The 27,289-nt window shown below is 43.3% G+C and overlaps 1 protein-coding gene across 4 annotated transcripts in view; it reads right to left on the bottom strand.

The window, feature by feature from the left end:
* ABCD4 (ATP binding cassette subfamily D member 4) overlaps positions 1–26,890 on the bottom strand; it is a 41,114-nt gene extending 14,224 nt beyond the window's left edge. For 2 of the 4 annotated variants that reach the window (XM_078151472.1, XM_020986299.2), the window contains exons 1-16: positions 26,749–26,890; positions 19,605–19,723; positions 15,043–15,170; positions 13,253–13,392; positions 12,395–12,511; positions 11,496–11,621; positions 10,023–10,073; positions 7,734–7,828; positions 7,334–7,455; positions 6,795–6,886; positions 4,806–4,895; positions 4,206–4,405; positions 3,813–3,904; positions 2,443–2,479; positions 1,123–1,172; positions 436–488 (exon numbers count right to left, since the gene is read on the bottom strand). In XM_078151472.1, the coding sequence (XP_078007598.1) occupies positions 436–488; positions 1,123–1,172; positions 2,443–2,479; positions 3,813–3,904; positions 4,206–4,405; positions 4,806–4,895; positions 6,795–6,886; positions 7,334–7,455; positions 7,734–7,828; positions 10,023–10,073; positions 11,496–11,621; positions 12,395–12,511; positions 13,253–13,392; positions 15,043–15,170; positions 19,605–19,723; positions 26,749–26,795 (1,559 nt within the window). In that variant the 5' untranslated portion in view covers positions 26,796–26,890. The other 2 variants (XM_078151473.1, XM_078151474.1) reach the window with 2 other exon arrangements.
* Between the last annotated feature and the right edge of the window lie 399 nt (positions 26,891–27,289).

Raw genomic sequence — 27,289 nt, 5'->3', positions numbered from 1 at the left:
AAACAGCCTATTTCCCCACCTTAGTAGACCCAGCAGTTCCAGGCACATCGGTCCTAACGTTAAAAACTAGTTTCAAAAAACTTGAAGTTAGATGAGAGGCGGATGCACCTGGGTACTTGTTTTCATGGGAATGATGCTGTGAATGATCAGTTAGCCAAATGATGAAAGAGAGGGCTCTCATGATACTAAGGTGATGTGTGACTATAATGTATATACAATTTTATTGCAAAATTACATTGTTTGGGGAAATATCACGCTGTGTAGGCCTGCATAGGAGTTAATAGCCTGAAGGTAATTGCCCATCCTAATCTGGCAGAGTCCAGGAACATTTACCACTCTAAGTGTTCTGTCATTAGGAAACTCCTCAGAGCTGGCACCCGTGACGATGACTCATGTTTGTAAAGGAAGTGGGTTTTTTTTTTAATCTATACTTACCAGTTCCAGTCCACCTGCTGGTCCAGTCCCCCTGTCCTTGCCACCAGACTCGACTGAAACATACAGAGACAGGACGATGTCAGTGAATGGTGCTTAGCACCTGGCATACAGTAAGTGCTTAATGAACTCCTGATGACTGACTACACGCATCCACCATTAACTATCACCTATCGTGTCGGCCTTCTCATTTCTAACTTCCCCTCCAGAAACAAATGTGCACCTGGAAATCTCATCTGCCTGGATCCCTGCCTTTCACAGCAGGCACCCAGAACACTGCCAGTCACGTTGTAAAGCCAGCAGGGTTCAGCTCAAATGGCTCTGGGACCCAGAAGCAATCCTCTGCAAAGCAGACACTATTCACTGAGAGGCATCTGGGTGGCAGTGGACAGCTCTGGACCTGGATTCAGGAAGACCTGTGTTTAAATCTGGCCTCAGACATTTGCTGGCTGTGTGACCCTGGGCAAGTCACGTAACTTCCCTCTGCCTCAGTTTACTCATCTGCAAAATGGAGATGATAACACCACCTACTTCACAGGGTTGTGAGGACAAATGAGATAACATGCATAACACACCTTGCAAACCTTCTATTCTGCTAGCTATTATCCTCACTTCTATTGTTCTGGGCCGTTTCAGGGAAGACAAAATGACCTGCAGCTGCCTCTCATAGGAATTCTTGGAGTGACTCACCAGGCCAGCTAATTCCAAGAACCTCATGATTCTTTCGTCATCAGCAGAACCTAGAAAACAGATTTCCCCCCAAGTTATAGGCAACTAGGTGACAGAGTAGGGCCGCTAGGTGGCACAATAGTGCACAGAGTGCCAGGCCTGGAGTCAGGAAGACTCGTCTTCCTGAGTTCAAATCCAACCTCAAGACACTTGTGAGCTGTGTGACCCTGGGCAAGTCACTTGACCCTGTTTGCCTCAGTTTCCTCATCTGTAAAATGAGCTGGAGAAGGAAATGGCAAACTGCTCCAGTATCTCTGCCAAGAAAACCCCAAATGGGGTCACAGAGAGTAGGATGTGACTAAACAACAACATGGGAGGAAACTGAGGGCTGGAGAGGTTGAATGACTTGTCCTGGGTCACACAACTAGTGAGTATCTGAGGCTAGATTCAAACTCGGGTCTGGTTCTCTATCTACTCTGTTGCCTTTGTTCAGTCATTTTTCAGTCATGTCTGACTCTTTGTGACCCCATTTTGGGTTTTCTTGGCAAAGATACTGGAGTAGTTTGCCATTTCCTTCTCCAGCTCATTTTACAGATGAGGAAACTGAGGTAAACAGGGTTAAGTGACTTGCCCAGGGTCACATAGCTAGTAAATGTCTGGGGCCAGATTTGAACTCAGGGAGATGAATCTTCCTTCCTGACTCCAGGCCCGGTGCTCTGTGCATCATGGTACCACCTAGCTGCCCTTCCTCACCTGTAGAGTAGGGAGAATGATAGCAACTACCTCAAAAATTGTTGTGAGGATCAGATGGGATAATATATGTAAATTGCCTTTCAAACCTTAACATGCTTTAGAAATGCTAGCTATTATTATTAGCTATCACCTAAGCTTGTGTTGGGGCAGACTTGGAGGAGTAAAGGTCTACTTAGGACTCAAGACAGATTGGGACTCTCAGTAAGGCAGAAATCCTGTCCTGGCCTGAATGTGGAAGCTATGTAAAACACTTTGCAAACCTTAAAGCACTATATAGATGCAAGCTATTATTATTGATTATCATCAATGCCATCAGGTGGTAAGAGAGTCAGGAGAAGGATACCCGCTCCATACCCTGTGAGTGGGAGCCTCCATCCCGGAAGGGCAGGTCAGACTCAAGGGAGGCCAAGAAGCATATCACACTAAGCAGGGAACAGCAGCAAGGAACCCCACCTTTAACTAGCAACCCTGACTGGTGACTCCACTGCAAAAGACAAATGTGAGACACCAGGAGGAGACAGAGAACAGAGGGACAGAGACAGAAGAAAGATGGAGGAGATTCAACGCGATGTGTCATCTTCAGCGTACCTGATACGGGGTAGACTTCTTTCAAAGGGTAAATTACCTGAAAAAGCAAAATCATGTTTTACATACACAGGAGGACAGCCATGGTTCCCAGGAAAAGTGGCCACAATCTCAGAATTGGAAGGGAAGTTCACCTGCTAGGTGTTTTTGTTTAGTCATTTTTCAGTTGTGCCAACTTGTTGTGACCTCATTTGAGGTTTTCTTGGCAAAGATAATGGAGAGGTTCACCATCTCCTTATCCAGCTCATTTTGCAGATGAGGAACTGAGGCAAACAGAGTTAAAATACTTGCCCATGGTCACATAGCTAGTAAATGTCTGAGGCCGGATTTGAACTCAGGAAGATGAGTCTGACTCTAGGTCAGACATTCTATCCATGTACCACCCACCTGCCCATGTATGGGAATCTCTATCACAATAGCGTGGGTTAGTGGGAAGAAACCACTGGATTTGAAGTCAGAATACCTCTGTGACACTGGGCAAATCATTTAATCATTTTAGACCACAGTTTCTTCATGTGTAAAATGAGCCTGTTGGACTAGATAAAACTCTAAATTGATGACAAGGGGACAACCAGTCTTTGATTAGAGACTTCTAGATGAAGGGGGACCCACTATTCCCAAGGCAGTCCATTCTACTGTAGGATAGCACCAAGAGTTTGTAAATCTTTTCTTAGAGAAAGCCTTACCAGCTCATCGTACGAAGAGTTTAAAAAGTGGGATGGGTCAGATGCACTAGGGCAGGGGCGAATCAATCCAGGGGCAAGGTCACAGAAGAACTGTGTGTGCATACTGGACAGTGTCCTGGCCTTGAAGTCAGAAAGGCCAGACGGTACCTGGCTATATGTAAATCCATATCACTTAACTTCTCTGAATCTGTATCCTCATTTGTAAGAAATGGGAGATAATAATAATAATACCTGTAGCTCTCACTACAGAGGGCCATTCTAAGGCATAAATGAGATGACATAGGTAAAGCACTGTTCAGTCTTTCAAACACTGTATCTGTGTTATTTTTGTTATTATTTATTATTATTATTGTTATTGTTGTTTTCCTTCGCTCCAGGGCAGAAAGGGACAGACTAAAAGCCCTTTGAGAGCAGGGGCTTTATATTCCACTTTATATTCTTTATCATACTTTCTATTCCACTCAGTACCGAACATAGTGATATACATTTAGGAGACCCCTAATAAATATGTGTCAAATGAAAATTGAATGAAATTTCCCAAAAAGCCCATGGGACCTGAAAGGTGGAGCCATGGTAACACTCCCCCAACCAATTTCCTCTTGTCTGAATCTCCCCTCTGATATGGCCACCAACTTCCCCAACCAATGAGGTAGGGGCAGGGAACGGGAGAGGGCTAGCAACACTGACCTGCTCACGCAAGGTCCCATCTGTGAAGAAAGGTCTCTGTGGCAGAAACAGCACTCCATGAGGACCGAAGAATGTCAGCATCTGCACAGTACCTGCCAGGGCCCAAAGCAGACACCCTGTCACCACTTTTGGATCCAAAGAAGAGACCGGGCCTCAATCTGTGTACTGATTTAGCAGGAGGATGAGTCACAGAGTTTCCAGGTCCTTGCTCCAAGTGGGACAAAAACCACCTGCTGTCCTGCCTTGCCCCCATCCCTTCTGTCCTCCTCCCTCCCCAGTCTCCTTCAGTTGAAAGGGTTCGGGGACCCTAGTATCAGGATTACCTGATGGGTTACCTAGGGCCATCCCCCCTTCAACTCAGAGACTTCAAGTTACAAAAGGCTCAGTCCTCACCATGCATACTCTCCCACAAGCCGGCCAGGACCCTGAGCAGGGAGGTCTTGCCAGTGCCCGTGTTTCCTGTGATCAGCAGGCTCTGCCCCTCACAAACTCTCAGGCTCAGATCCTTGATCAGAGGCTTGTCAGAGAAGGGCACAGAAATGGAGACCCGGTCCAGGAGAAAGGCTGTGTCTGTTGCCTTTGGTCCTGAGGCCCTGAAGTGAAAGGGAACAATGATACCAGCCTCCCACGAGGCAGCCGTGGGTTTGTGGGCACTGCCCCTGGTTTACTGACCACATTGTTTTGAAGACAGTCACTCTTCTAAGGGCTTCCCAGTCTCGCTAGTGGGAGTACTGGAAGGGAATGGTTAGGCTCCCTCAGAAATCAATGGGGTGTGCCACGTTAGTGGGGAGTAGCGGAGGGACCTTGGCTGGTGACAGTGAACTTTCAATGAAGGCAATTCTCCCTGAGGACCAGAACTTCAGCAAGTCCATACCCGAGATGTAGCTGAATCTGTGGCCTGGATGTCACTCTAAAGTGTCATATGCACCATTTCTAAATGTTTGTGGGCAAATCCCCATGAACATAAGACAAATACTCATGGTCATTACTCACTCGTTAAAATCCCATTCATCCAGGTCTTCTGAATCACAATCTCGAGGCCTTAAAGACATGTCCAACAGGGTCTCTTGCAATTCCCCAATTCTAGAAAAGAGAGGAAACAATCATCATCTCTAGGTAGATGATTCTCAGATCTATTTATCCAGCCCTAACCTCGACTTGCATCTCTGACTGCCTATCGGACATCTCAAACTACGTATTCCATAGACGTTTTAAACTCAGCATGCTCAAAATTGAGCTCACTATCTTTTCTCCAAAACCCTTCCCTCTTCCTAAGTCCCCTATTACTATAGGGGACAACCACCCTCTCAGTCACCTGACTGGGCTCTCAACACGGGTACCATCCTTGACTCCTTGACTCTCTTTCCCCCACATCTAACCTGCTGCCAAGGCGGGTGGATTCCATTTCTTGGGTATCTCCCTTTCTCTCCTTTGATATTGCCACCACCCTGATTCTCTCATTATCTCACACCTGCTGGTTGGTCTTCTTGGCCTAAGTCTCTCCACTACAATCCACCCTCCACACAGCTGTCAAACTGATCTCCCTAAAACGCAGATCTGACCATGTTGCCCCTACCCCATTCAATAAATTCCAGTGACTATTCCTCTCCAGGAACAAATACAAAACCTTCTTTTTGCCTTCAAAACCCAAGTTATTACCTGACCTCTGCCTACCTTTCCAGGCTTCTTAGACCTTCCTCTTCTGCACATTCTCTGCAACCCAGTGACACTGGCTTCCTTGACGTGCTCATACAAGATACTCATCTCCCAACTCAGGACATTTTCACTGTCTGTCTCCCATTCCTGGAATTCTTTCTCTGGCAGCTCATCTCCATTTCCTGGCTTCCCTCAAGTCTGGGCTGAAATCCTGCCTTTTTGGTAAGAAGCCTTTCCTGATCCTACCTTCCCTCTATTGATTATTTCCAAATTATCCTATGCATAGCTTGTTTGTACACAATTGTTTCCACGGTGTTCCCCCACATTAGACTATGAGTTCTTTGAAAGTGGGTTCTGTTTTTTACCTTTCTTTGTATGTCCATATAAAGTGCCTGGCACATAGCAGGTGCTTAATAAATGACCTGCCTATCTATTATGTGCCAGGCACCAGGCATACAAAGACAAAAATGCTTTTAGCTGCCCTGAAGGAGCTTATATTCTATCAGGGAAGACATGTACATAGACTCAAACACACATGGAATATGTGTGTGGATATATCATACACACATGTACATGTTATATATAATGTATGTATGTATCCATATATGTATATATGTGTATATAGTTAGATAGCTGTGTGACCTTGAGTAAGTTTGCCTCAGTTTCCTCATCTGTAAAATGAGTTGGAGAAGGAAATGGCAAACTACTCCAGGATCTCTGCCAAGAAAACCCCAAATGGAGTCATGAAGAGTCAGACGTGACTGAAAAACGACTGAACAACAAGAATGACATGGTCAGATACTTTCCTTTCGGAAAGTCACTTTACTAACTATGTGGAGAATGGATTAGAGAGGGGAGATGTGAGGCCAGAAGACCAATCAGGAAGGCCTCAATTAGAGTAGTGGCTGTGTGAATGGAGAGAAGAAAAGGATCTGAGAATTGTTGTAGAAAATATAAACAAGATGATCTGATACATAACTGGATATGTGGGGTAAGTGAGAGTGAGGATAACAGGAGTGTGTGTGAGGGTAACAGGAGTTATGAACCATGGGGATTGGACAGTACGTGTCAGTAGAAACTTATGTAGGTTTTGGGGAAAAGATAAAGGGCTCTATTTTGAACATGCTGAGTTTGAGATGCCTGTGGGAAATCCAATCTAAAACGCTCCATAGGTCGGCACTTGGTGATGGGGGACTGGACCTCTGGGAGTCGTCTGCATCACGAAGGGCAAGCTTTTCAACTCTCTTCTAGACACACATTTCCCTAGCTTATAGCTCTCTGTTTCTTTCTGGACCCCAGTCAAAAGGAAGCTGGACTGAGCCTCACCTGTGTGTATAACCAGCCACATCAGAGAGGGTTGTTGAGAGGTCAATGAGTTGACTGAAGGAACTGATAAGATAAATGGACACAAAGGCATTCTGGGGGGACACGGAGAAAAAATCTGGTCAGTTCTCAGACAAAGGCCAATGCTTAACACAATACCCACAAATAGCAGATGTGTAAGAAAGCTTGTTCACTGACTGAGTACCAAATCAGCAGGGTGGCCCTGTGACTAGGGAGCTTATCCATGAAGGTCCTCGTGAAATACCAGGCATTCTTGGCACAGGTATGACTTGAGATGACACAAAGCCCACTCCTTCCCTTTCTATAGAGTTCCTAACCCTTTCACATATAAATTCCCTGGGCTTGGGGGTTCTCTTCTTTCTTTCTGGGCATTAGACAGACCACCCTCAACAGGTCCTATAATAAGCTAAAGCCAAACCAGAAGAAAAAAGAAAAGAGAGGTTCTGGATGGGACCATGTTCTCCTAATCACTATACATCCTCTACAACGGTGGGGGCTCTTACGGGTCCTTAATAGCTCACCTTGCTAACCAGAGCACTTAACTCTGCCGGGGTCAAGTCTCCATAGATGCCACTAAAGATGGGGATCGCAATAACCACATAACTCAGGATGCTGCCCAAGTAGTCGAATGTGTTGATGCCAACTGCATGTTACAGACAGAGTTAAAAAGACTATCACCAATCTCTGTACTCAATCTGAGTGACTCCATTGCCCCCAGGACAGAGAGGCAGAAGCTGAATCCTAACTGTCCTGGAGCCCAAGCAAGAAGCCAGCAGCCCACCTAGGAAATGACCATCTCCTTTTAGCATTTCAGGGAAACTGTGAAGGGACAGAACACCCCAGTAATGCATCTTCCACCACTGAGTCTGACTGTACCCTGAAGCCCATGGTATCCCAGAAAACAGGGCTCTCTTCACTTACTATAAAGCCAAAGTTCCTTGGACATGAGCTCCTTCTGAGTCTTCAGGAGTTTCTGCAGCCTATAATTCGTCCTCACATGTTCCACGTGCCCAGCTCTGAAAAAGCAAAGCTATGATGTATTATGGGTCCCAGTGAGGCCTTACTCAGGCTATTGGAGGCTCCAAGAATCTCAAAGTTTAACTGAGGGCCTTCTCCCTCCTTTACTCTATCCTACTCCACCCTTTGGGTCCCAAGCTCACCAGAGAGACCTCAGCCTCTGGGGCTTTTGCTGCTTAGCACAGTGCCTGGCACACAGTAGGTGCTTAATGCTTATTGACTGATTGGCCCTTCCCGTAGGGAGATTTCCTGTTAGACTGTGGCAACAAAAGGCCACCCCAAAGGTGATCAGAGAAAAGTAACAGGAAACTTCTCTCTTCCCACATTTGGGGCATGCAGCAGGGCCTGCATCAATCAAATGATCTTTCCCAAGAGCTTGGAAACTCTATTTCTCCACCAACCACCAGCAGGGGGAGTGCAGGCCTGGACCAAAGCCGACTCTACTGTGTAGGCAGGGGATGGTTCAAACAGATTTCTCAACTTCTTGATGGCCCCAAGGGGTAGTAAAGAAAAAGACAGAGAACAGTTTAAGAATAAGAGTCTCGGGCATTTAGACAGACCTAGTACCCTGGCCCAAACAAAGCAAAGAGTAAGGAAAAGTAGCTCTCTTTTTCTTTGGGAATAAACCTCTGTAATTATGTAACCCCGTCCAAAGATCAGACTTTGAGTCTCATATGGAATTTAAACAGGTCAAGGAGGCAGGATCTCCAGGCTGGTCCCTAAAGGATGTGATTTCCTAATAATAGAAATAGGCACTTCTGTAGGATTTAAGGTTTAGAAGGAACTTTGCCTACACTGAGCCACCTGATCCTCCCAATAACCCTGTGAACTAAGTACTGAATGTATCGTTAACTCCGTTTTACAGATGAAGAAACTGAGCCTGAAAGAGGGTCACATGCTGATATGAGATTCAAACTTAGTCTTCCAGACACTCTATACATCATACTGTATTGCCTCTTGATGGTGAGTCCACAAAGTATGGACTGTACACACACACACACACACACACACACACACACACACACAGACACACACAGACACACACACACACACACAGACACACACACACACACAGACAGACACATACACACATAGAGCCCCTGCTGTTCAACTTGTGAATTTTTTGCTGGAGTCAGGTCTCTGACAAACTGGGCTCTTAACCCATGACATTCTAAAGCCGCAGAAGTGCACATTTCAACTGGCTCGTTACTACATCTTCAATATTTATTCTCTCCATCTTCCAGGAGAAAAACCAGAAACAATTGGGTAATGCTTTATGGGCAACAACAAAGCGATGATTAGGGTCAAACCCCGAGAATGATCAGTCCAACCCCTAAGCTGCACTGACCACCTCCAAGTTCTTCATCAAGAACACTTCCAGCAAAGTGGAGATCTCCCCCACGCAGCTAGAGTTAAGGACGCTGAAGATTTGTGCAGCCCAACATGAACTGGGAGGCAGCTTCATATAGTGCAAAGACCTCTGGATTTGGAATCAGAGAGCTTGGGTTCAAATCCTGGCTCTGCTACTTTACTCTTTGGGCTCCCATATCCCTTTCTGTAAAATGAGGGGGTTAGAGCAGATGATCTCTAAAGGTCCCTTCCAGCTCTAAATATATAATTTAATAAGAAAAATATTTTTAGAAATAACAATTTTAAAGGAGCAGGAAGCTCTATGAGTTATTACTTCTATACCTATTTCCTCAGAGTACTACAAAAATGGCTTGGGAATGTGAGTTTTTTGGCTCCCAAAACAGGCTACCCGGTGGCTCCCACCATATTAAGAATGACTCGTGGCACTACTCTTCCAAAGTATTACTGACAAAACCAACATTAGACAATAGCTAAACCAGGAGAGAGTCACACTCACTCACAGTCAATTTGGCAGCACTAAAAGGCTCTTTTTTTCTTTTTTTGGCTAGGCAATGGGGTTAAGTGACTTGCCCAAGGTCACACAGCTAGTAAGTGAACTCAGGTCCTCCTGAATCCAGGGCCGACCAAATGGGTCTTTATGGGTTAACAGACATAGCAGAGTAGAATGAAGGCAGCTCATGAGGCTGAAGAGGGAGACTCTGGCAGGAGGGAATCAGCCAGGAAACTTACCCAGATCAATTCCCAACTCCTGGCAGTATATGCTCGCCTGGGCACCTAAAGAACACAGGTATGGAGCAAACACAAATCTATCCACTGTATTACCTATAGAAAGCTGCTGGCTCAGCATTCACCCGAAGCTGCACGTGCTTAAACCTGGATGAAGCAAAGGAAACAAAGGTCAGTGAACAAGACTCATGATGACGTGTGAGTCATTATTCTCAGGCCCACTGTTTACTCCTCTTTCTGAGCCACAGAGGAAGACAAGATGAGAGCCCTAAGTGACCTCCCGTCAAAACACAATTCCATATGTAACTCTAACCTTTTATTCTCACAACAATGGGAAATGAGCTACAAGGCATTGTTTTATGTTTTTTTTATGTTTAAAAAAAAAAGTAACAGAAGGGAACATCCATTAAAGTTCTACTTTGGTGCTGAACATTGTGGCATGGAGGTGGCCCAGGTTTGTTAAAGGCTATGCTGAAGGAAGACTTCTACGAAGTAATGCAAAAGGATGTAAGAACTAGGAAAATGATGTAGAATGGCAACACATGACTGGGAGGAAGGAAGAGGAGAGGAAAGAGAGGGAGAAAGAAGGGGAAGAGGAGAAGGAAGAGAAGGAGAAGTAAAAGGAGGAACAGGAAAAGGAAGAGGATGAACAGGAAGAGAACAAGGAGGAGAAGGAAGAAGAAGGAAGAGGAGAAAAGGAGAAGGAGGAGAAGGAAGAAAAGAAGAGAAAGAAAAGGAAGAGGAGGAAAAGAAAAAGGAGGAACAGGAAGAGGAAGAAAAGGAAAAGGAGAACAAGGAGGAGAAGGAAGAAGAAGAGGAGGAGGAGAAAAGGAGGAGGAGGAGGAGGAGGAAAAGAAGAAGGAAGAAAAGGAAGAGAAAGAAAAGGAAGAGGGAAAGGAAAAGGAAGAAAGAGGAAGAAGAGGAGGAAGAAAAGGAAGAGGAAAAAGAGGCGAAGGACGAAAAGGAGAAGGAAGAAGGAAAGGGAACTAACCAAAGCCGAACAATGCAAAACTGTCATAACCGTGCACAGCCCCCCCAACACCCCCTCACAAATATGAGAAGACACCTTCTCACCTTCTTTGCAGGGGTGTGAATATGGGTAAGGAATGACAGCTCATATTTATAGAGTGCTTTAAGGTTTGCAAAGCACTTTTACAAATATTATCTCATTCTATCCTCAAAACAAGTCTGAGAGGTAAGTGCTATTATTGTCTCTATTTTATGGATGAGGAAAAAGAGACCAACAGTGACTAAGTGACTTGGCCAGGATCACACGGCTGCTAAATGTCTGGAGCTACGTCCAGTGCTCTATCCTCTGTGCCAGCTATCTGCTTCATATAATTTCAGACTTTTAAAGTTTGTTGGTTAGTTTTGCTGAACTGTTTACTCCACCAGTGACGAGTTCCCCAAAGGTACACCAGGAAGGAGAAACAGGTAGCAGAGCCTGCAAACTGGAGTTAAAAGACAAACAGGAACGGGTGGGTAAAACGATGTCCTTAAGCTGGGTTGGGTGAGATATTGGGTCTTTTCTAACGGCAAAGGAGAGGAAAGATACCAAAGAGCATCCACCTGAAATCTCCTTCCAGCTTCTCCTGTTGCACCAGCTTTGAAACAATAGGGCCCATCAGGACTTTGTTCACTATGGTCCCCAAGACAAAGTAACCGAAGATACTCACTGGCCCAAGCCAGCTCGTGCTGAAAGAGCAAAAAGCAAAAAAATTAAACTAAATTAAATGGTATTGGTCAAGAAGCTGGGCCCTGGAACAAATGTGAGAAACACCCCCTCTTCCTTCTTTACAGAGATGAGTGACTTCGGCTGGGAACACTGCAACAACTGTCAGGCTTGTTGACAAGTCAATTGGTTGGTTTTGCTGAATTAAAAATTTTTTTGTTACAAGGAATGGCTTGCTGGTGATAAGAAAGGAAAGGATATGTTTGGAAAGAAAGGTGATGTAAAAACCAAGAGATAGCAATAAGAAAAATTTTAAAGTAGAATACTTCTTGCTCAAAGGAAAATTCAAAGAAGAAGATATTAACATAGGTCATTCCCTCCCTTCCAGGACTGTCAGCTCCCTGTTTCTGTATCCCAGGCCCAGAGGCAAGTCAGAGTTATACTGCCATATCGGTGCCCAGATCCCAAGAAAGGAGAATTTTTCCCATTCCCCAGCACCAGAAAAGAGAATCAGAGTTAGTTTTCAATGGCTGTGGGAATTCTTGGGTTACGGGAACTGGAACTCTAAAATTAACACATTTTAAGTTTTCTGGCAAAAAGAAGACTTGGAATCCCAAATAAGGAAAGCAGGAAACACTCTAGGATGGGTGGTCTTATAGAACATAAGAAAGAAGCATTCCCTGACCTTGGCACAGGAAAACATTAAACATCCAGGAGCAGGACATCTTGGAAAGCATTGGCCGAGAAGAGGGAATATTGGGGAAAAACGAGAGCCATCCATCCCCAGAAGCTCTACCTTCGAAAGCACTGATACGTGTAGTAGGTGATGGTGAAAGGCGAGATGATCAGCTTGCTGGCCATCGTGCTAAGCTGACGACAGAACCTCTCTACATCTTGACTAATGCGCTGGTCCCTGAATCCAAAGAGAGAAGAGAGAGCAGCGTGAACCAGGGAACCTTGTCGGGGGAGATCACAGGGACCAAAGCACAGAAAGGCCAATTTCTCATCCCTCATCCCGATTAGCTGTTCACCTTGAACTGTTAAGGGGAATGAGCTAAAGACCAGATGGAAGCCAGGTATAGCTCAGGCTGGTTTCTGAAAGTGGCACACCACCAACACCCAGGATTCTCAGAGTTTTCATTGAGTTTAAAATAAGGCCCTTCTTCTGGACAGCTGCTCCTTTGTGACCTCAGTCTGTCCTGACAAAGTTTGAGAGACAAGACATGGAAGCAGCAACATCTACCAACCAAGAGGCTGTTGGGTTATCTGAGCCAAGAAATAAGTGCCCCACATGTCTCGGTCCCTCACGAGTACACACACAACCACAGGACTTGTAATTTGGGTGAATCCATGGAGCAGAGGAGGAAAGGGAAGAACACAGAGAAGGAGAAGTAAAGAGACTGGAAGTACACCCACTAAAAGCCTTTCTCTTGGAGCTCCACCTGGCATTGGGTGGCAATTCCTATCTGAACCCCCAAGTGCCTGGCTGAAGAGAAGCAAGCAAGGAGTCTTCGAAAGAAAACGTCTTTGCATGTAATTAGACTCTCACAGCCACGTGGCTTCCTTCCAATCCCAATGAGAAAAACTGAACACCCAGAAAGGCAGAGGATAAAGGGGAGACCAGTGCGGGTAAGAGACAGTGGGAGGAGCCTACGGATTATCGATGTCATCACGAATCACGTTGAGGGTGTAGTAGATTCGGCCCCGGAAGTAAAGGCAATGAAGGTGTTCAGTAAGGTCCTTCCTCCAGCTCACATACAACAGGTTACAGATAAACTGGTCAAAGCTCTTCAGCTGTGGGCAGGTGAAAGGAAGAAGAGAAAGAAAGGAATAAGCATATATTAAGCACCTACTATTTTCTGGGTACTATACTAAACACTCTTACAAAAACTACCTCTTTTGAGTTAATATTATGAGAAAGATCATTTCCTTTGAGATGCAGTTCAAACCTCAACTCTAGCAAGAAGTCTCCCTTGTTTTCATCTCAACCCACTTGGATCACTCCTTGTTCCACGTGCACTAGGAAATTTCCCCCTGTATCATATCAAGTGGCTCATCGAGTTATGCTATGGGCTGGGGCTACCAAGATAAAAAAGAAAAAATCCCTTTCCTCAAGGAACTTATATTCTAATGGGGAGAAAATAAAGTATACACACATAAGTGAGCACAAAATATAGACCTGAAGAGCTAGCCTTAGAGTCAGGAAGGCCTTCTGACATACTGTCTGTACGACCCCAGACAAATCACTTAACCACTCAGTACCCCCAAGCCACACTCTAAGACCATAAATTGTACAACTGGAGCTGATGTGTTGGGAGAGGGAGTTTTCTTATCAGAAGTCCCCCTAAATCAATGGAATCTCAAAATTGCATTTTTTAAAAATGCAATTAGGGGAGGGGGAGAGATTGCTTTGAAAGTGTTCAAAAGCAAATTTAATATACGTCTGCCTCTAAGTTCACTGAGGACAGGGGTCATTATCTAGCTAATGCCTTTTTGAGTTTTCCCCTATTCCCACCTTCAGCCTCTCCCCCCTCCCTCAGCTTAATAAAAGCCTCAGAATAATAGAAGTATTCTGTAATAAAATGTTTATTGGCCAGTGAATCATAATGACCAAAGAGGTACCAGGGAAATGAGTTGACTTTCGGGGGAATATGGGATACATCACTTAGTGTTAGTTCTTAGAGCATGGTGAGAAGCAGCCCTGGCCCCTCCCTGCATCCTGGGAATATTGTGGGGGGGGGGGGGAAGGAAGGAAGCCTGTAGCTTTAAAGTGTTTTGATCAACCCAGAGTGAAAGACAAATGGTATAACTGTGTTTACTCTTAACTGGCACTGAAATAAGCCATTATCATTATCATCATCACTATTATTCATATAGCAGCTACTGTGTGCTGGGCACTGTATGTGAAATGCTTTACAATTATTAGATCATTTGATCCTCACAACAACCCTGGGAAGTAGGGGCTGTTACGATTCCCATTTTACAGATGAGGAAACTGAGGCAAACATAGGTAAGCAGCCCAAAGTCACACAGTTAGGAAGTGTCTGAGGCCGGATTTGAATTAGGTCTTCCTGATTCCTGACCTGTAGCTCCATCCCTGATATCACCCAGTTGTGCTTAGCTACAAGCTCCCATAGGATCATAAATACCTCTATGCCCACCTGGCCACTTTGTGCTCTGGCTGAAGAGGATTAAGTAAGGGAGGAGTTACAACAAAACCCAATTCTTCAGGCAAAAGCTGGCCTGGGGCACAGTGGTCTTCAGTCTTCAGGGCAGCAGCACCCTACATTCCCCCCAAAAGGAGGGAGACCAACCACACCCCATCTTCTTCCCACTGCCTTAGTCAGTTTAATCCCGAGGGCACCCAGCTCCAACCACAAGGGCAGAAACGGGGAAAGAGGGAAGGGAGGAAGGAAACAGGAACAGGACCAAGGGACCTCTTACTGTGGAGTTGACCACGATGAGAACAAGGGCTAGACAGGTCAGGGTCTTGAATCCATCCAGATCTTTGTTTCCTAGGACACCGTAGTACTGACTGGGTATCAGCCCCACCTGGTAGATGACCAGCTGCTCTGTAGGAGGAAACACATGGGGGATGCAAATAACAGACAACAAAGGTGAGGATCCCTTTCAAGTCTTTGGCTTCTTCAAGCCCCCATTGACTAACCAATCAACCAAAAAGCATTTATTAAGTGCTAACTGTATGCCAGGCACTGGACTAAGCGCTGGGAACAAAAACAAAGCGCAAACCCAAACCCTGCCCTCAAGGGGTGTGCATTCTAGCAGAGGAGTCAACACATACAAATTAATACACACAAGATAAATACAGAGTGGATGGAAGGTATTCTTAGAGCAGAGGTTCCTAAGATTTTTTTGCGTCACAGACCCTTAGGGAGTCTGGTGAAGAAGCCTATGAAGCCCCATCTCAAAACAACTTCTTTTTAAAAATTCATAATTGACCCTAAGAAAAAATCCCCAGGACCAGATGGATTCTCAAGTGAATTCTACCAAACATTTAAGGAACACCCAATCCCAATACTATATAAGCTATTTGAAAAAACAGGTAAAGGAGTCCAACCAAATTCCTTTTATGATACAAATATGGTTTTGATACCCAAGCCAGGAAGAGCAAAAACAAAAAAGAAAACTTTATAGACCAATTTCCTTCCTGAATATGGATGCAAAAAATTTAAATAAGGGCAGCTAGGTGGTGCAGTGGATAGAGTACTGGCCCTGAAGTCAGGAGGACGTGAGTTCAAATCCAGCCTCAGATACTGGACACTTAATAGCTATGTGACCCTGGGCAAGTCACTTAACCCCATTGCCTAGCAAAAAACAAACAAAAAATTTAAATAAAATGCTAGCAAGGAAATTACAGCAATATATCAGAAAGATCACCCTATGACCACACAGGGCTGGTTCAATATGAGGAAAACTATCAGCATAATTGACCATATCAATAACAATAACAACAAAAATCATATGATTATATCAAGAGATGCAGAAAAAGCCTTTGACAAAATACAACACCTATTCCTATTGAAAACACTAGAAAGAATAGGAATCAATAGAGCTTTCTTAAAATAAGTAGTATCTTAAAATAAGTAGTAAAACCAAGAGCAAACATTATCTGTATTGGGGATAAACTTGAAGCCTTCTCAATAAGATCAAGAGTGGAATAAGGATGTCCATTATCACCACTATTATTCAATATTGTACTAGAAATGCTAGCTATAACAATAAGATAAGAAAAAAATTGAGGGAATAAAAATAGGCAATGAGGAAACAGAACTATCGTTTTTTGTGGATATGAGATAAATTAGAGAACCCTAGAGAATCAACTAAAAAGCTAGATGAAACAATGAACAACTCCAGCAAAGTTGCAGGATATAAAATAAACCCACATAAATCATCAGCATTTCTATATATCACCAACTCAGCATAGAGAGAAAAAAAGAGAAATTCCATTTAAAATAACTGCAGACAATATAAATTACTTGAGAGTCTACCTGCCAAGATAAACTCAGGGATTATATGAACACAATTACAAAACACTTTTCATACCGATAAAGACAGACCTAAACAACTGGAGAAATATTCATTGTTCATGGGTAGGCTAAGCCACTACAATAAAAATGACAATTCTACCTAAATTAATTATTCAGTGCCATACCAATCAAACTACCAAAAAACAGAGCTAAAAAAAATAGTAACAAAATTCATCTGGAAGAACAAAAAGTCAAGAATATCAAAGGAACCAATGAAAAAAATATTAATGGAGGCAGCCTAGCAGTTCCAGATTTCAAACTATATTATAAAGCAGTAATCATCAAAACAATCTGGTATTGGCTAAAAAACAGAGTGGTGGGTCAGTGGAACAGATTACGTATACAATATACAGTAGTAAATGACAATAGTAATCTAGTGTTTGATAAACCCAAAGATCTAGGCTTTTGGGGTAAGAATGCAACATTTGACAAAAATTGCTAGGAAAACTGGATAGCAGTTTGGCAGAAACTATGCACAGACCAACATCTCACACCGTATGCCAAGATAAAGTCAAAATGGATAAATTATATAGACATCCTTTAGGATGATATTGTAAGTAAATTATGGGAGCCTAGAAAAATATACCTGTCAGATCTAGGTATAAAGGAAGAGTTTATTACTAAAGAAAAGACAGAGGGATTTATGGGAAGTAAGATAGATAATTTTGATTACATGAAATTAAAAAGCTCTTGCACAAACAAAACTAATGCAGCCAAAATTAGAAGGAAAACAGAAAATGGGGAAAAATTTACAGCAAGTTTCTCTGATAAAGACCTCATTTCTCAAATACATAGGGAAGTAGAAATGAACATCATTCCCCAGTTGATAAATGGCTAAAGGACACAAACAGGCAGTTCTGAGAAGAAATCAAAGCTATCAATAGTTACATGAAAAAATGCTCTAAATCACTGCTGATTCAGAGAAATGCAAATTTAAAAACTCTGAAATACCACCTCACACCTATCAGACTGGCTAGCATGACAGAAAAGGAAAATGAAAAATGCTGGAGGGGATGTGGAAAAATAGGGACAATAATGAATTACTGGTGGAGCTGCAAACTGGTCCAACCATTCTGGAAAACTATTTGGAACTATGACCAAAGGGCTATAAAACTTTGCATACTCTCTGACCCACCAATGCCACTACTAGGTCTATATCCCAAAGAGATCAAAGAAAAGGAAAAAGGACCTATCTGCACAAAAACATTTACAGCAGCTCTTTCTGTGGTGGCAAAGAATTTGAAATCAAGGGGATAACCATCAATTGGGGAATGGCTGATCTAACTGTGGCATTGGGATAGAATACTATTGTGCTATAAGAAATGATGAGCACTCTAAATGCAGACCGTAGCACACTATTTTTCATTTTCTTTCTTTTTTGGGCTTGAGTTTTCTTCCACAAAATGGCTAATATGGAAATATGTTTTACATGATTGTACATGTATAACCTATATAGATTGCTTATCATCTCAGAGACTGGGAAGGGAGGAAGGAAGGAAGGGAAAGAATTTGGACCACAAAACTTTTTTAAAATGTTAAAAATTATTTTTACATGTTATTGGGCGAAAACATTAAAAAAAAAAAAGAAATGATGAGCCGGATAGTTCCAGAAAAACCTGGGAAGCCTTATATGAACTCATGCAAAGTGAGCCAGGAGATCATCGTATACAGAGGCAGCGATCAACTGTGAATGACTTAGCTACTCTGACCAAGACAATGATCCAAGATAATTCCAAAGGACCCATGATGAGAAATTCTATCCATCTCCAGAGAGGGAACTGACGAACTCTGAATGCAGATTGAAGTGTATTTTTTTTACTTTCTCTTTTTTTATTGTTTTATTTTGCTTGTGTTTTCTTCTGCAACATGACTAACATGGAAATATATTTTACATGACTTCACATGTATAACTGAAATCAAAATCGCTTGCCATCTCAAAGGGGGTGGGGGGGAGAAGGAGGGAGAGAATTTGGAACTCAAAATTTTTTAAAATGTTTGTTAAAAATTTTTTAAATACAATTGGGAACTATTTAGCAAAGTAATTGAAAGAAATGCTAAATTTCAGTTAAAGGTGAGTGAAAATAAAAATGAAATTTTTTTCCCCATCCAATTTCACGATATCCACAGATTCCCTCGGGGGTCCATGGACCCCCCCAGGCAAAAAACCCTTGCCTTAGAGGGAAGGCACTATCTGCTTCAGGGATCTACCCCTTTATCTGAGTCTTAAAAGAAGCCAAGGATTCTAAGATTCTAATGTAAAGAGAGAGGATACCTCCAGATAAGGGGGAAGAGGGGAGAGGACAGGGCAGAAGCAACAAGATGGGAATCGGAGTTTTATATGAAGAACATATAGACCAGCACAGATAGACCATAGAGCTCATGAAGAAGAGTGACAGGTTAAAAAAGCAGAAAAATAAAATAAAATTTAAAAAGTAGAAAAATAGAAAGAGGCCAGCTGGTAAAGAGCTTTAATGCCAAGATGTGTCCCAAAGTCCTAGTCCCAAAAGATTTTTTGTTCTCAGACACATGATATTCACTAGCTGTGTGACCCTGGGCAAGTCACTTAACCCTGGATTGCCTTGCAAAAAAAAAAAATTTTTTTTCCTTGTATAAAGATAGCTAAGTGGTACAGTGGATAGAGTGTCAGGCTTGGAGTCAGGAAGACTCATCTTTCTGAGTTCAAATATGGCCTCAGACACTTACTAGCTGTGTGACCTTGGACAAGTCCCTTAACATCTGTCTGCCTCAGTTTCTCCATCTGTAAAAGGGGGATAACAGCATCTATCTCTGAGTTTTTGTAAGGATCAGATGAGACAAAATTTATAGTGTTGTACAAATCCTAAAGCATTATAAATACTAGTTATTATTATTATATCATTATTATTTGAACAAGAGAAGAAGTTCATAGAGACAGAGGGGCTCAAGGAAGCACCCTGTCCTCTACACAAACTCACTTACCCAGCAGGGTGACACAGAGAAGAGTCAGGAACATGAAGACATTCTGTGATGAAAAATGGGGAAACAAGATGGACTGTATCTTTAGGAAGCGTCGTAGAAAATGCAGGTCCAGCCGGGGCCTGAAGAGAAGGAAGACGCAGAACACAGGTTAGCAAACTAGACTATCCCCACAAAGGAACTTCTCTTACAAGTGTAGACTGGAAACCCCCCGGGGAGAAACTGGACAAAGTCTGTCTAAATGGTAATGTTCAGGACCCGAAACAGGGGATTACTGATGTTGATCAGGCTAGAATGAAGGAGAGAAGAAGGGGAAGTTTCATAGAGCCTACTACGTGCCTGGCACTGTGCTAAGTGCTTTACAATTATTACATCATTTGGTCCTTACAACAACCCTTTCAGGTGGGTGCTGCTATTATCCCCATTTTACAGAGGAGGAAACTGAGGCAGGCAGAGGTTAGGTAACTAGGCCAGGGTCACACAGCCAGTAAGTATCTGAGGGCCAGATCAGAACTTAATCTATCCTGATTCCAGGCCCAGTACTCTCTCCACTGAGTTACCTGGCTATCTTTCTTCCTGTGAAAGCTTAGGTCAGCAGTACCTTGCTATGCTTCTCCCAAGGACCTGCTCCAGGTACATAAAACACAACAAAGTAAGGACCACATAAAAATCTGTACCTACAGATTCTCCTCTACCAATTTTCAAGTTAAAAAAAACACAATTATTTTTGGACAAAATCTGTGCCCTCTACCAAGGCAGACTGGTACCTATTCTACAATTTAAGAGGCTGAGAGATGCCTGGATTACTGAAAGACTGTCACCATGGTCACACAGGCAGCATGTGTCAGAAGCAGGACCCGAGGCCCAGTTTTCTTGACTGAGGCTGGTTCTTTACCCACGACATAATGCTGTTTCTCATAGCTGCCTTTAAAGTCACAAAAACTATATTTTTCTGTTCTTTGTTCCTCTTCTTTTTTTAAAAAATAATGTTCTTTTCCTCACTCTGCTTCCTTCGTTCTGCATCAGTTCATGACAACTTCTCTGTCTGTATTCGTCAGACACTCCGTTTCTTACAGCACAGCAATATTCATTACATTCAGGTGCCACCGTCAGAGTTCCTTTTTACCTTCTTATAATGCTGCCCTCCTAGGTCCCTTCAAGCTCTGAAATCTGTGATTCTGTGACCTAGAACCCCATGAAGTTCAGTGTTCAGCAGAGAGGAGAATAAGAACAGGAACCGTAAGTCGTTCCTGGACCCAACTGGAGCGTGAAATTGCATTCCTTCCTTTGTTACTCATTGTCCATATTCCTTACCCACCTTCTTTGAAATCCAGAAAAAAGCTCTTTATGTTGCCAAGTAACCTCTGGGACAGGATAGCCTTTGATCTTAGGCCTTGATGAAAGCAGTGGAAATTGATCATCTGGCCCCTGGCTATTTTCCATGGGTCTAATTTTTTTTGTCCTGGGTCACAAATCAGAAAAGCAAAAAAAAAAAAAGCCAGAAAAACTGCTTTACGAGGATGAGAGCTAAAGAATCTGGGAAGGGGTGATCTGAAGAAGCCCCGAGTTCAGGACCAATGACAAAAGCCTAAACATGTCTCCTGCAACCTCCCAGAGCCCAACTACAGTCTTCTAATCTCTTTCACCCCCAAATGCTTCTCATTCACCCCACTCCAACTCTTTCTTTCCATTCACCGAGGACTGGCTGGGTGACCCAGGCATTTCTCAAAGCTTCTTAGAGAACAAATGTCAATCGACATTGGAAGAAGAAGCTTTCCTAACTGGGAGCTGGCTAAACTAATGAAATTACTGCATGAAACAGGTCTAGTCGTAGGTTGAATTCTCTGCTGAGTCAGCATCAGCTGCTGGTAACAATCCTCTGCTGATTCAGCATCAGTGACCGTCAGTACCAAAGTCTGCAGCTGGCCCCTGTCCTGTCTTTTTTTCTTAATTTTACTTTTTTTAAACATCGACAAATGTGGACATTTTGATACAAAAAGAACAGATTTTTTTTAAAAAAGGGGTTGTATATGAAACTCTGACTCTCTATCACACATTCCCTTTTTCTTCGAAACATTTCTTCCTTCCACCAGAACAGGTGCTGTGCTTTTCCCTCCAAATCTCAAAAGTTGTCACTTAGAAGATTTAGGACCCATGCAACTGGTGGAGAAATGAATACAGAGCTAGGCCTGGAGTCAGAAAGACCTGAGTTCAAATCCGCCCTCAAACAATTTACTGGCCGAGGGTCCCTGGGCAAGTCACTTAACACCTGTTTGCCTCAGTTTCCTTTTCTGCAAAATGGGGATAATAACAGTACCTATCTCCCAGGGTTGTTGTGAGGATCAAATGAGAAAATATTTGCAAAGCACTTAGCACACTGCCTGGCACACAGTAGGTACTACATAAATGCTAGCTATTATTATTGTGTGCTCTGCCATTCTATGGCCCAAATCTCTCCTTCCTTTTGGAAACACTTGGGGGCTTAGGAAGTAGAGAGCAGAGACGGCGAACAGGCAGATGGTCCCTGCTTTGCTAACTATCTAACTGGCCTTGGTCCATTCCTACTTTCCCCTTGTTTGTTCTAGTTTATATTATATTACATATTATATTTATACTTATATCTCTAGTTTAGAGTTGGGAAAGGCAGCGTAAGGATTAACAAAGACAACTGAAATTCCCAAATAATCCATTTTAGTCAACGCTTTCAACCTGCCAAGTCCTTGGTATACCTTGAAAATCATCATTCCCAAACTTGCTGGTGACAGTCCAGATTCTCTGACTATCCCTTCCAAGTCTCAAACTGGAGTTCTCAGTCCCAGGAGGAGACAAGAGGCTGCTCTTGTTTTTTAGAGATGTGCATTGCCAGCCTAGTTTGAGGATGCCAGCTTGGTACAGAACAAGTCAGCACAGTGCTGAATCTGGTGGCAGAGAACCAGGGTCGGCGTCCTTAAGATTCTGTTCACTAGCTCCATGACCTTGGGCAAAATGACATCTCTCTGGGTCTCAGTTTCCTTACTCATAAAATGAAGGATCTGGACTAAAGACCATCTCTGAGGTCTCTTCTAGCTCTTGGATCAATGACCCTAGGAAAACTCTTCCTCACTAAGTGTCACTTCTCCCTCCTTGGCTTTCTCTCAGCCTCCCAGGAATCCGTTATTGAGCATTTAAAAAAAGTGCCCAGAAGACACAGGAGAAAGGTAGAAGGGAGGTACTTGGGTAACCCACAGCTTGGGAATTAAATGTCACCCAGCTCAGCCCAAATCTACATCAAGGTAGTCTGCTGTGTTTCTGGGGAAGAAAGCAAGAAACCATGACAGCGGGGAACAAAGAAAGCAAAAAAAGAAAAGAGGGGGGAAGGAAGGAAGGAAGGAAGGAAAGAAAGAGAAAGGAAGGGAGAGGAAGAAAGAAAGAAAGAAAGAAAGAAAGAAAGAAAGAAAGAAAGAAAGAAAAGAAAGAAAGAAAGAAAGAAAGAAAGAAAGAAAGAAAGAAAGAAAGAAAAAGAAAGGAATGAAGGAAGGAAGGAAGGAAAGAAGGAAAGAAGGAAGGAGAAAGGAAGAGAGAAAAGGGAGAGAATGAGAGAGGAAAAAAGAAAGGAAGAGGGAGAGAGGGAAGTTGGAAGAAAGAAAAAGAGAAAGGAAGAGAGAAACAAAGAAAGAAAGAGAGGGAGGGAGAAAAAATTAGAGAATGGAGAGAAAAAGGAAGAGGGAGAGAGGGAGGGAAGAAAGGAAGGAAGGAAGGAAGAAAAGAATATGAGAGGAAGGGAGGAAAGGAAGAGAGGGAGGGAAGGAAGGAGGTAGGAAGAAAGGAAGGAAGCGAGGAGAGAGAGAAAGAGAAAAAGAGAGAGTATGTGTAAGACAGAGAGAACAGTTATTAAATGCTTATTTGCCACAAAGCAATGCAATGTTTGTAAGGTTTTTTTATGCTCTATGGAGGAGGTGAAGGATGTGCAACATTTGGGGGATGATCACTACAGATGCAGTAGTACCCAGGGGTCTCCAGTGGCCTGGGTTGATCCTTTATGGAGAAATAATGGGAGAATAATAACAGCAACCATATTAATAAGGAGAGTCAGACAGGTACAATGGATAAGGAGCAGACTTTAGGGCATGGAACACCTGGGCTGGATTCGAGGCACTCAGAGGCTCTTTCCAGCTCCACCCCTATGGTCTGGTCTCTGACACTTACTGGTGCTATGATTCAGAGCAATTTGTTTACTCTCTCAGGGTCCCAGGAAGCTAAAATTATAAACCAAAAATTATAAAGTACTACTAATTATCAATCTGCATTGGGAGAGGGAGTTTCTTCATCAAGTTCTTTACATCAATTAAAAATATACATACATATATATTAATAACAGCTGGCATTGATGTATATTTTTAAAGTTTGCAAAGTTTTATACACATTTCATTTGATTCTCACAACACACCTGTGAGCTAGGTGATACAGGTATTCTCACCCCCATTTTACAAAGGAAGAAACAATCCCAGCAATACAAGGATCTAAGACATCTCCAGAGGCCTCATGATGGAAAATGCTATCCACATCCAAAGAAAGAACTATGGAAGTTGAATTGCTATTTTTTTCTCTTCTGTTGAGTTTTGTTTCCTCTTTCTGATGGTTCCTCCTATTGGTTTTAATTTTTACTTACAACATCACTAATGTGAAAATATATTTGATAGGAATGTAAATGTAGAGCCTATATCAGATTATGAGCCATCTTGGGGAGGGTGGTGGGGAGGAAGGGGAAGAAAAATTTTACACTCAAAAGCATATGGAAGTGATTATTGATAAATCAAAATAAATTAATAAAAAAAAGAAAAAAGAAAGAAAAAAGAATAAAAGTGATAAAGCGCAAAAAAAAAAACCAAAGGAAGTAAAAACTCAAAAAAGTTCCCTGCTTTGCCCATGGTCACATTGCCAGTGACAGATGTAGGATTTGAAAACAGATCTTCCTGATTCCAAATGGTATGTAATCCATACAGGGGAGGGAGTATACATAGATGTTATAATATGATAATAATAATAAGTTATGAGACTATTTGGTGTCACAGGTCAAATTAAGTAACGCATCTAAGGCTCCAAGTCCAGGGCTTGTTTCACTACATACCAGGCCGCTTCTAATCACACACTGCCCTGTGACATTCCTTATCCTAAGATCTTTTTTTGTGTGTCTCCACATTCCCAAAAAACTACACCGTAAGCTATTTAATGGCAGGGTCTGACAGATCTCATCCACCTGGATTCCAGGGGTATTGCAGTATCTGCTCTGCCCTGGCTGGCAGAGGCTTCCCGCAGTCCCTTCCTTCCCAATTTTTGTTCTAGCAGGAGGAACAATAGAAAAGGGCTAGCTAGACCAGGGGTGGGGAACCTGTGGTCTTGAGGCCACATCCTTAAGTGTGGACTTTTGACAGAATCCAAATAATGAGGCCACATGTGGCAGTTAACACTGTTCTAGTGCCTGGCACTAGAACTGTTTGGGGCTCTGTATATCCAGTGCATGAAGTTACACAGTAGGTCCATAATAAATGGGTACCCTACTACCAATCACAGCTCCTGGATCAGACTAAAATCTGATCTAGGGTCTGACTAGTAATTGCCTACATCTTAACCTCAGATCTGAGGACTTTCAAAAACGATTTTAGGAGCAGCTAGATGGGACAGTGAATAGAGTCCCGGTCTTGGAGTCAGGAGGACCTGATTTCAAATCCCACCTCAGACACTTGACACTTATTAGCGGTGTGACCCTGGTCAAGTCACTTAACTCCCCCCCAAAAGAAAACCAAAAAACTATTTTAATATATGTATTTCAACATAATGAGTTTCCTTTCTAATCTTATGTAATTTTGTTATTTTAATTTATGCATCTAAACATATTATTCTGGGGTAGCTAGGAGCACTGGGCCTGGAGTCAGGAAGACCTGAGTTCAAATCCAACCTCAGATACTTATTAGCTGTGTGATCCTGGGCAAGTCACTTAACCCCAATCGTCTTCAAAAACAAATTCAAACAACTCCTTCTTCCCCCCAAAAAAATGTTACTCTGAGAAAAGGCCCTAATAGACTTCAACATACCGCCCAAGAGGTGCTAGGTCATAAAAAATGTCAAGAACCCCCAACCTAGATCAAAACTCCCCTTCCCTGGCCACTCTTCTCCTAAATACGGTGTACTCCTTTATTAGAAAGTTAGCTCCTCGAGGACTGATTTAGTTGGCACTCTGTGAATGGATACAATTTTGCACAGCCCGAGTGGCGTTCAATAAAGAATATCTAAGATTCCCCTTCAGTGAACCCGAGTTTTTTCTCTGTTCTCTGCTATTATGCCAGTCACAAGAAGGAGATCTCATGTCATGGAATTTATTTTTGAAAGATAATAATAACTTAAGGAAGATCCTGGAGTCGGGGGACACGGTCCAATCTCCTTTTTGCTCCTGTATCTACAGGACCTCATAATGATCAAACTTCTTCAGATGGCAGATGACCCTGGGGTTCTTAAGTATTTTCATAACTGTTAATAAGGTCATTAAAGTAATTAAGAGGTGGGTTTTTTTTTAAGCAAAGGTTTTTTTTAAGCAATGCTCAGTTAATCCCGAACACTATCCCCGGAGCATTCTTCGATGTTTTGCTGGAAGCTGACCGCAGTCTAGGAACACCGGAAAGAATACTGCTTGGACTTGGGTTCCAGTGTCAGCTCTGCACTTTTAACTGCTGTATGGGTAACTGGATGGTGCAGTGGGCAGAGTGTTGTACTACTTAGTACGAATTCTACCCCGGACACTTCCTAGCTCTGTGACCCTGGCAGTCATTTACTTAACCTCTCTGTGCGTCAGTGTCCCCATCCATAAAATGGGGACAATAATAGCACCTCCCTCCCGGGGCTGTTTGCACGATCAGAAGAGATCATTGTATAGCGCTGGGCTCACCCGAAAGTTCGATAGAGAGCTGTTATTATGTATGACCTTGGTCAAGTTCCCCAATGCCCCGAGCCTCAGTTTCCTCATCTGCAAAAATGAAGCTCCCGGGGTCTAGGAATTGCTTCTCTTCCCCACGTAGCAGAGCCCTGCTCACTCCCAAACCCCGCACCCCTGAGCCGCCCCTCCTCCGTGCCCCGCACTCCCCGGGCGCCCCCGAGCGGAGGGGGCTCAGCTCACCGTGCGGCTGGGCCGGCGTTGCCCCGTGCTGCCCCCGGGGGCGTCATGAAGCCAGAGGAACGGCGGAGCGCGCGCCACACCGGCTCCTCCCCGGGCAGAGTCCCGGCCTCCTCTCGGAGCACGCGCAACCAGCTCTCGGGACAGGGGGAGGGGAGAGGAGCCGGGGACAGGGAAGGGCGGGGCGAGGGCGGGGGGCGGGGCCTGGGCGTGACCATAGAGAAGGCGCGGCGGGCTAGAGAGGAAGGTCGTTGGGTCATAGAGATGATGTTGTGGGGAAAGAGAACACCTTGTGGGCGCTAGCGGGAGAGCTAGCCAGGAAGAGGCAGGAAAAGTAAAGTGGGGGGGAAAAAAAAGCTTCAGCGTGCACTCAGAGTTCATCAGTTCTCCCTCTGAAAGCGGAGAACATTTTTTTATGTGATGAGAAAGGGTGTGGGTGTGATAAGATCTAAAACATGGAAAACGAGGACAGGATGGATGTGTGATGAGATTTATTTTTATTTTTAAATTTTTTATTTTTTAAATTCATTTTTAAATTTTGAGT

The sequence above is a fragment of the Phascolarctos cinereus genome, unplaced genomic scaffold (assembly GCF_003287225.1).
Source record: "Phascolarctos cinereus isolate Bilbo 61053 unplaced genomic scaffold, phaCin_HiC Scaffold_3;HRSCAF=262, whole genome shotgun sequence".
NCBI lineage: Eukaryota > Metazoa > Chordata > Mammalia > Diprotodontia > Phascolarctidae > Phascolarctos > Phascolarctos cinereus.
This window is presented reverse-complemented; position numbering and strand designations above follow the sequence as displayed.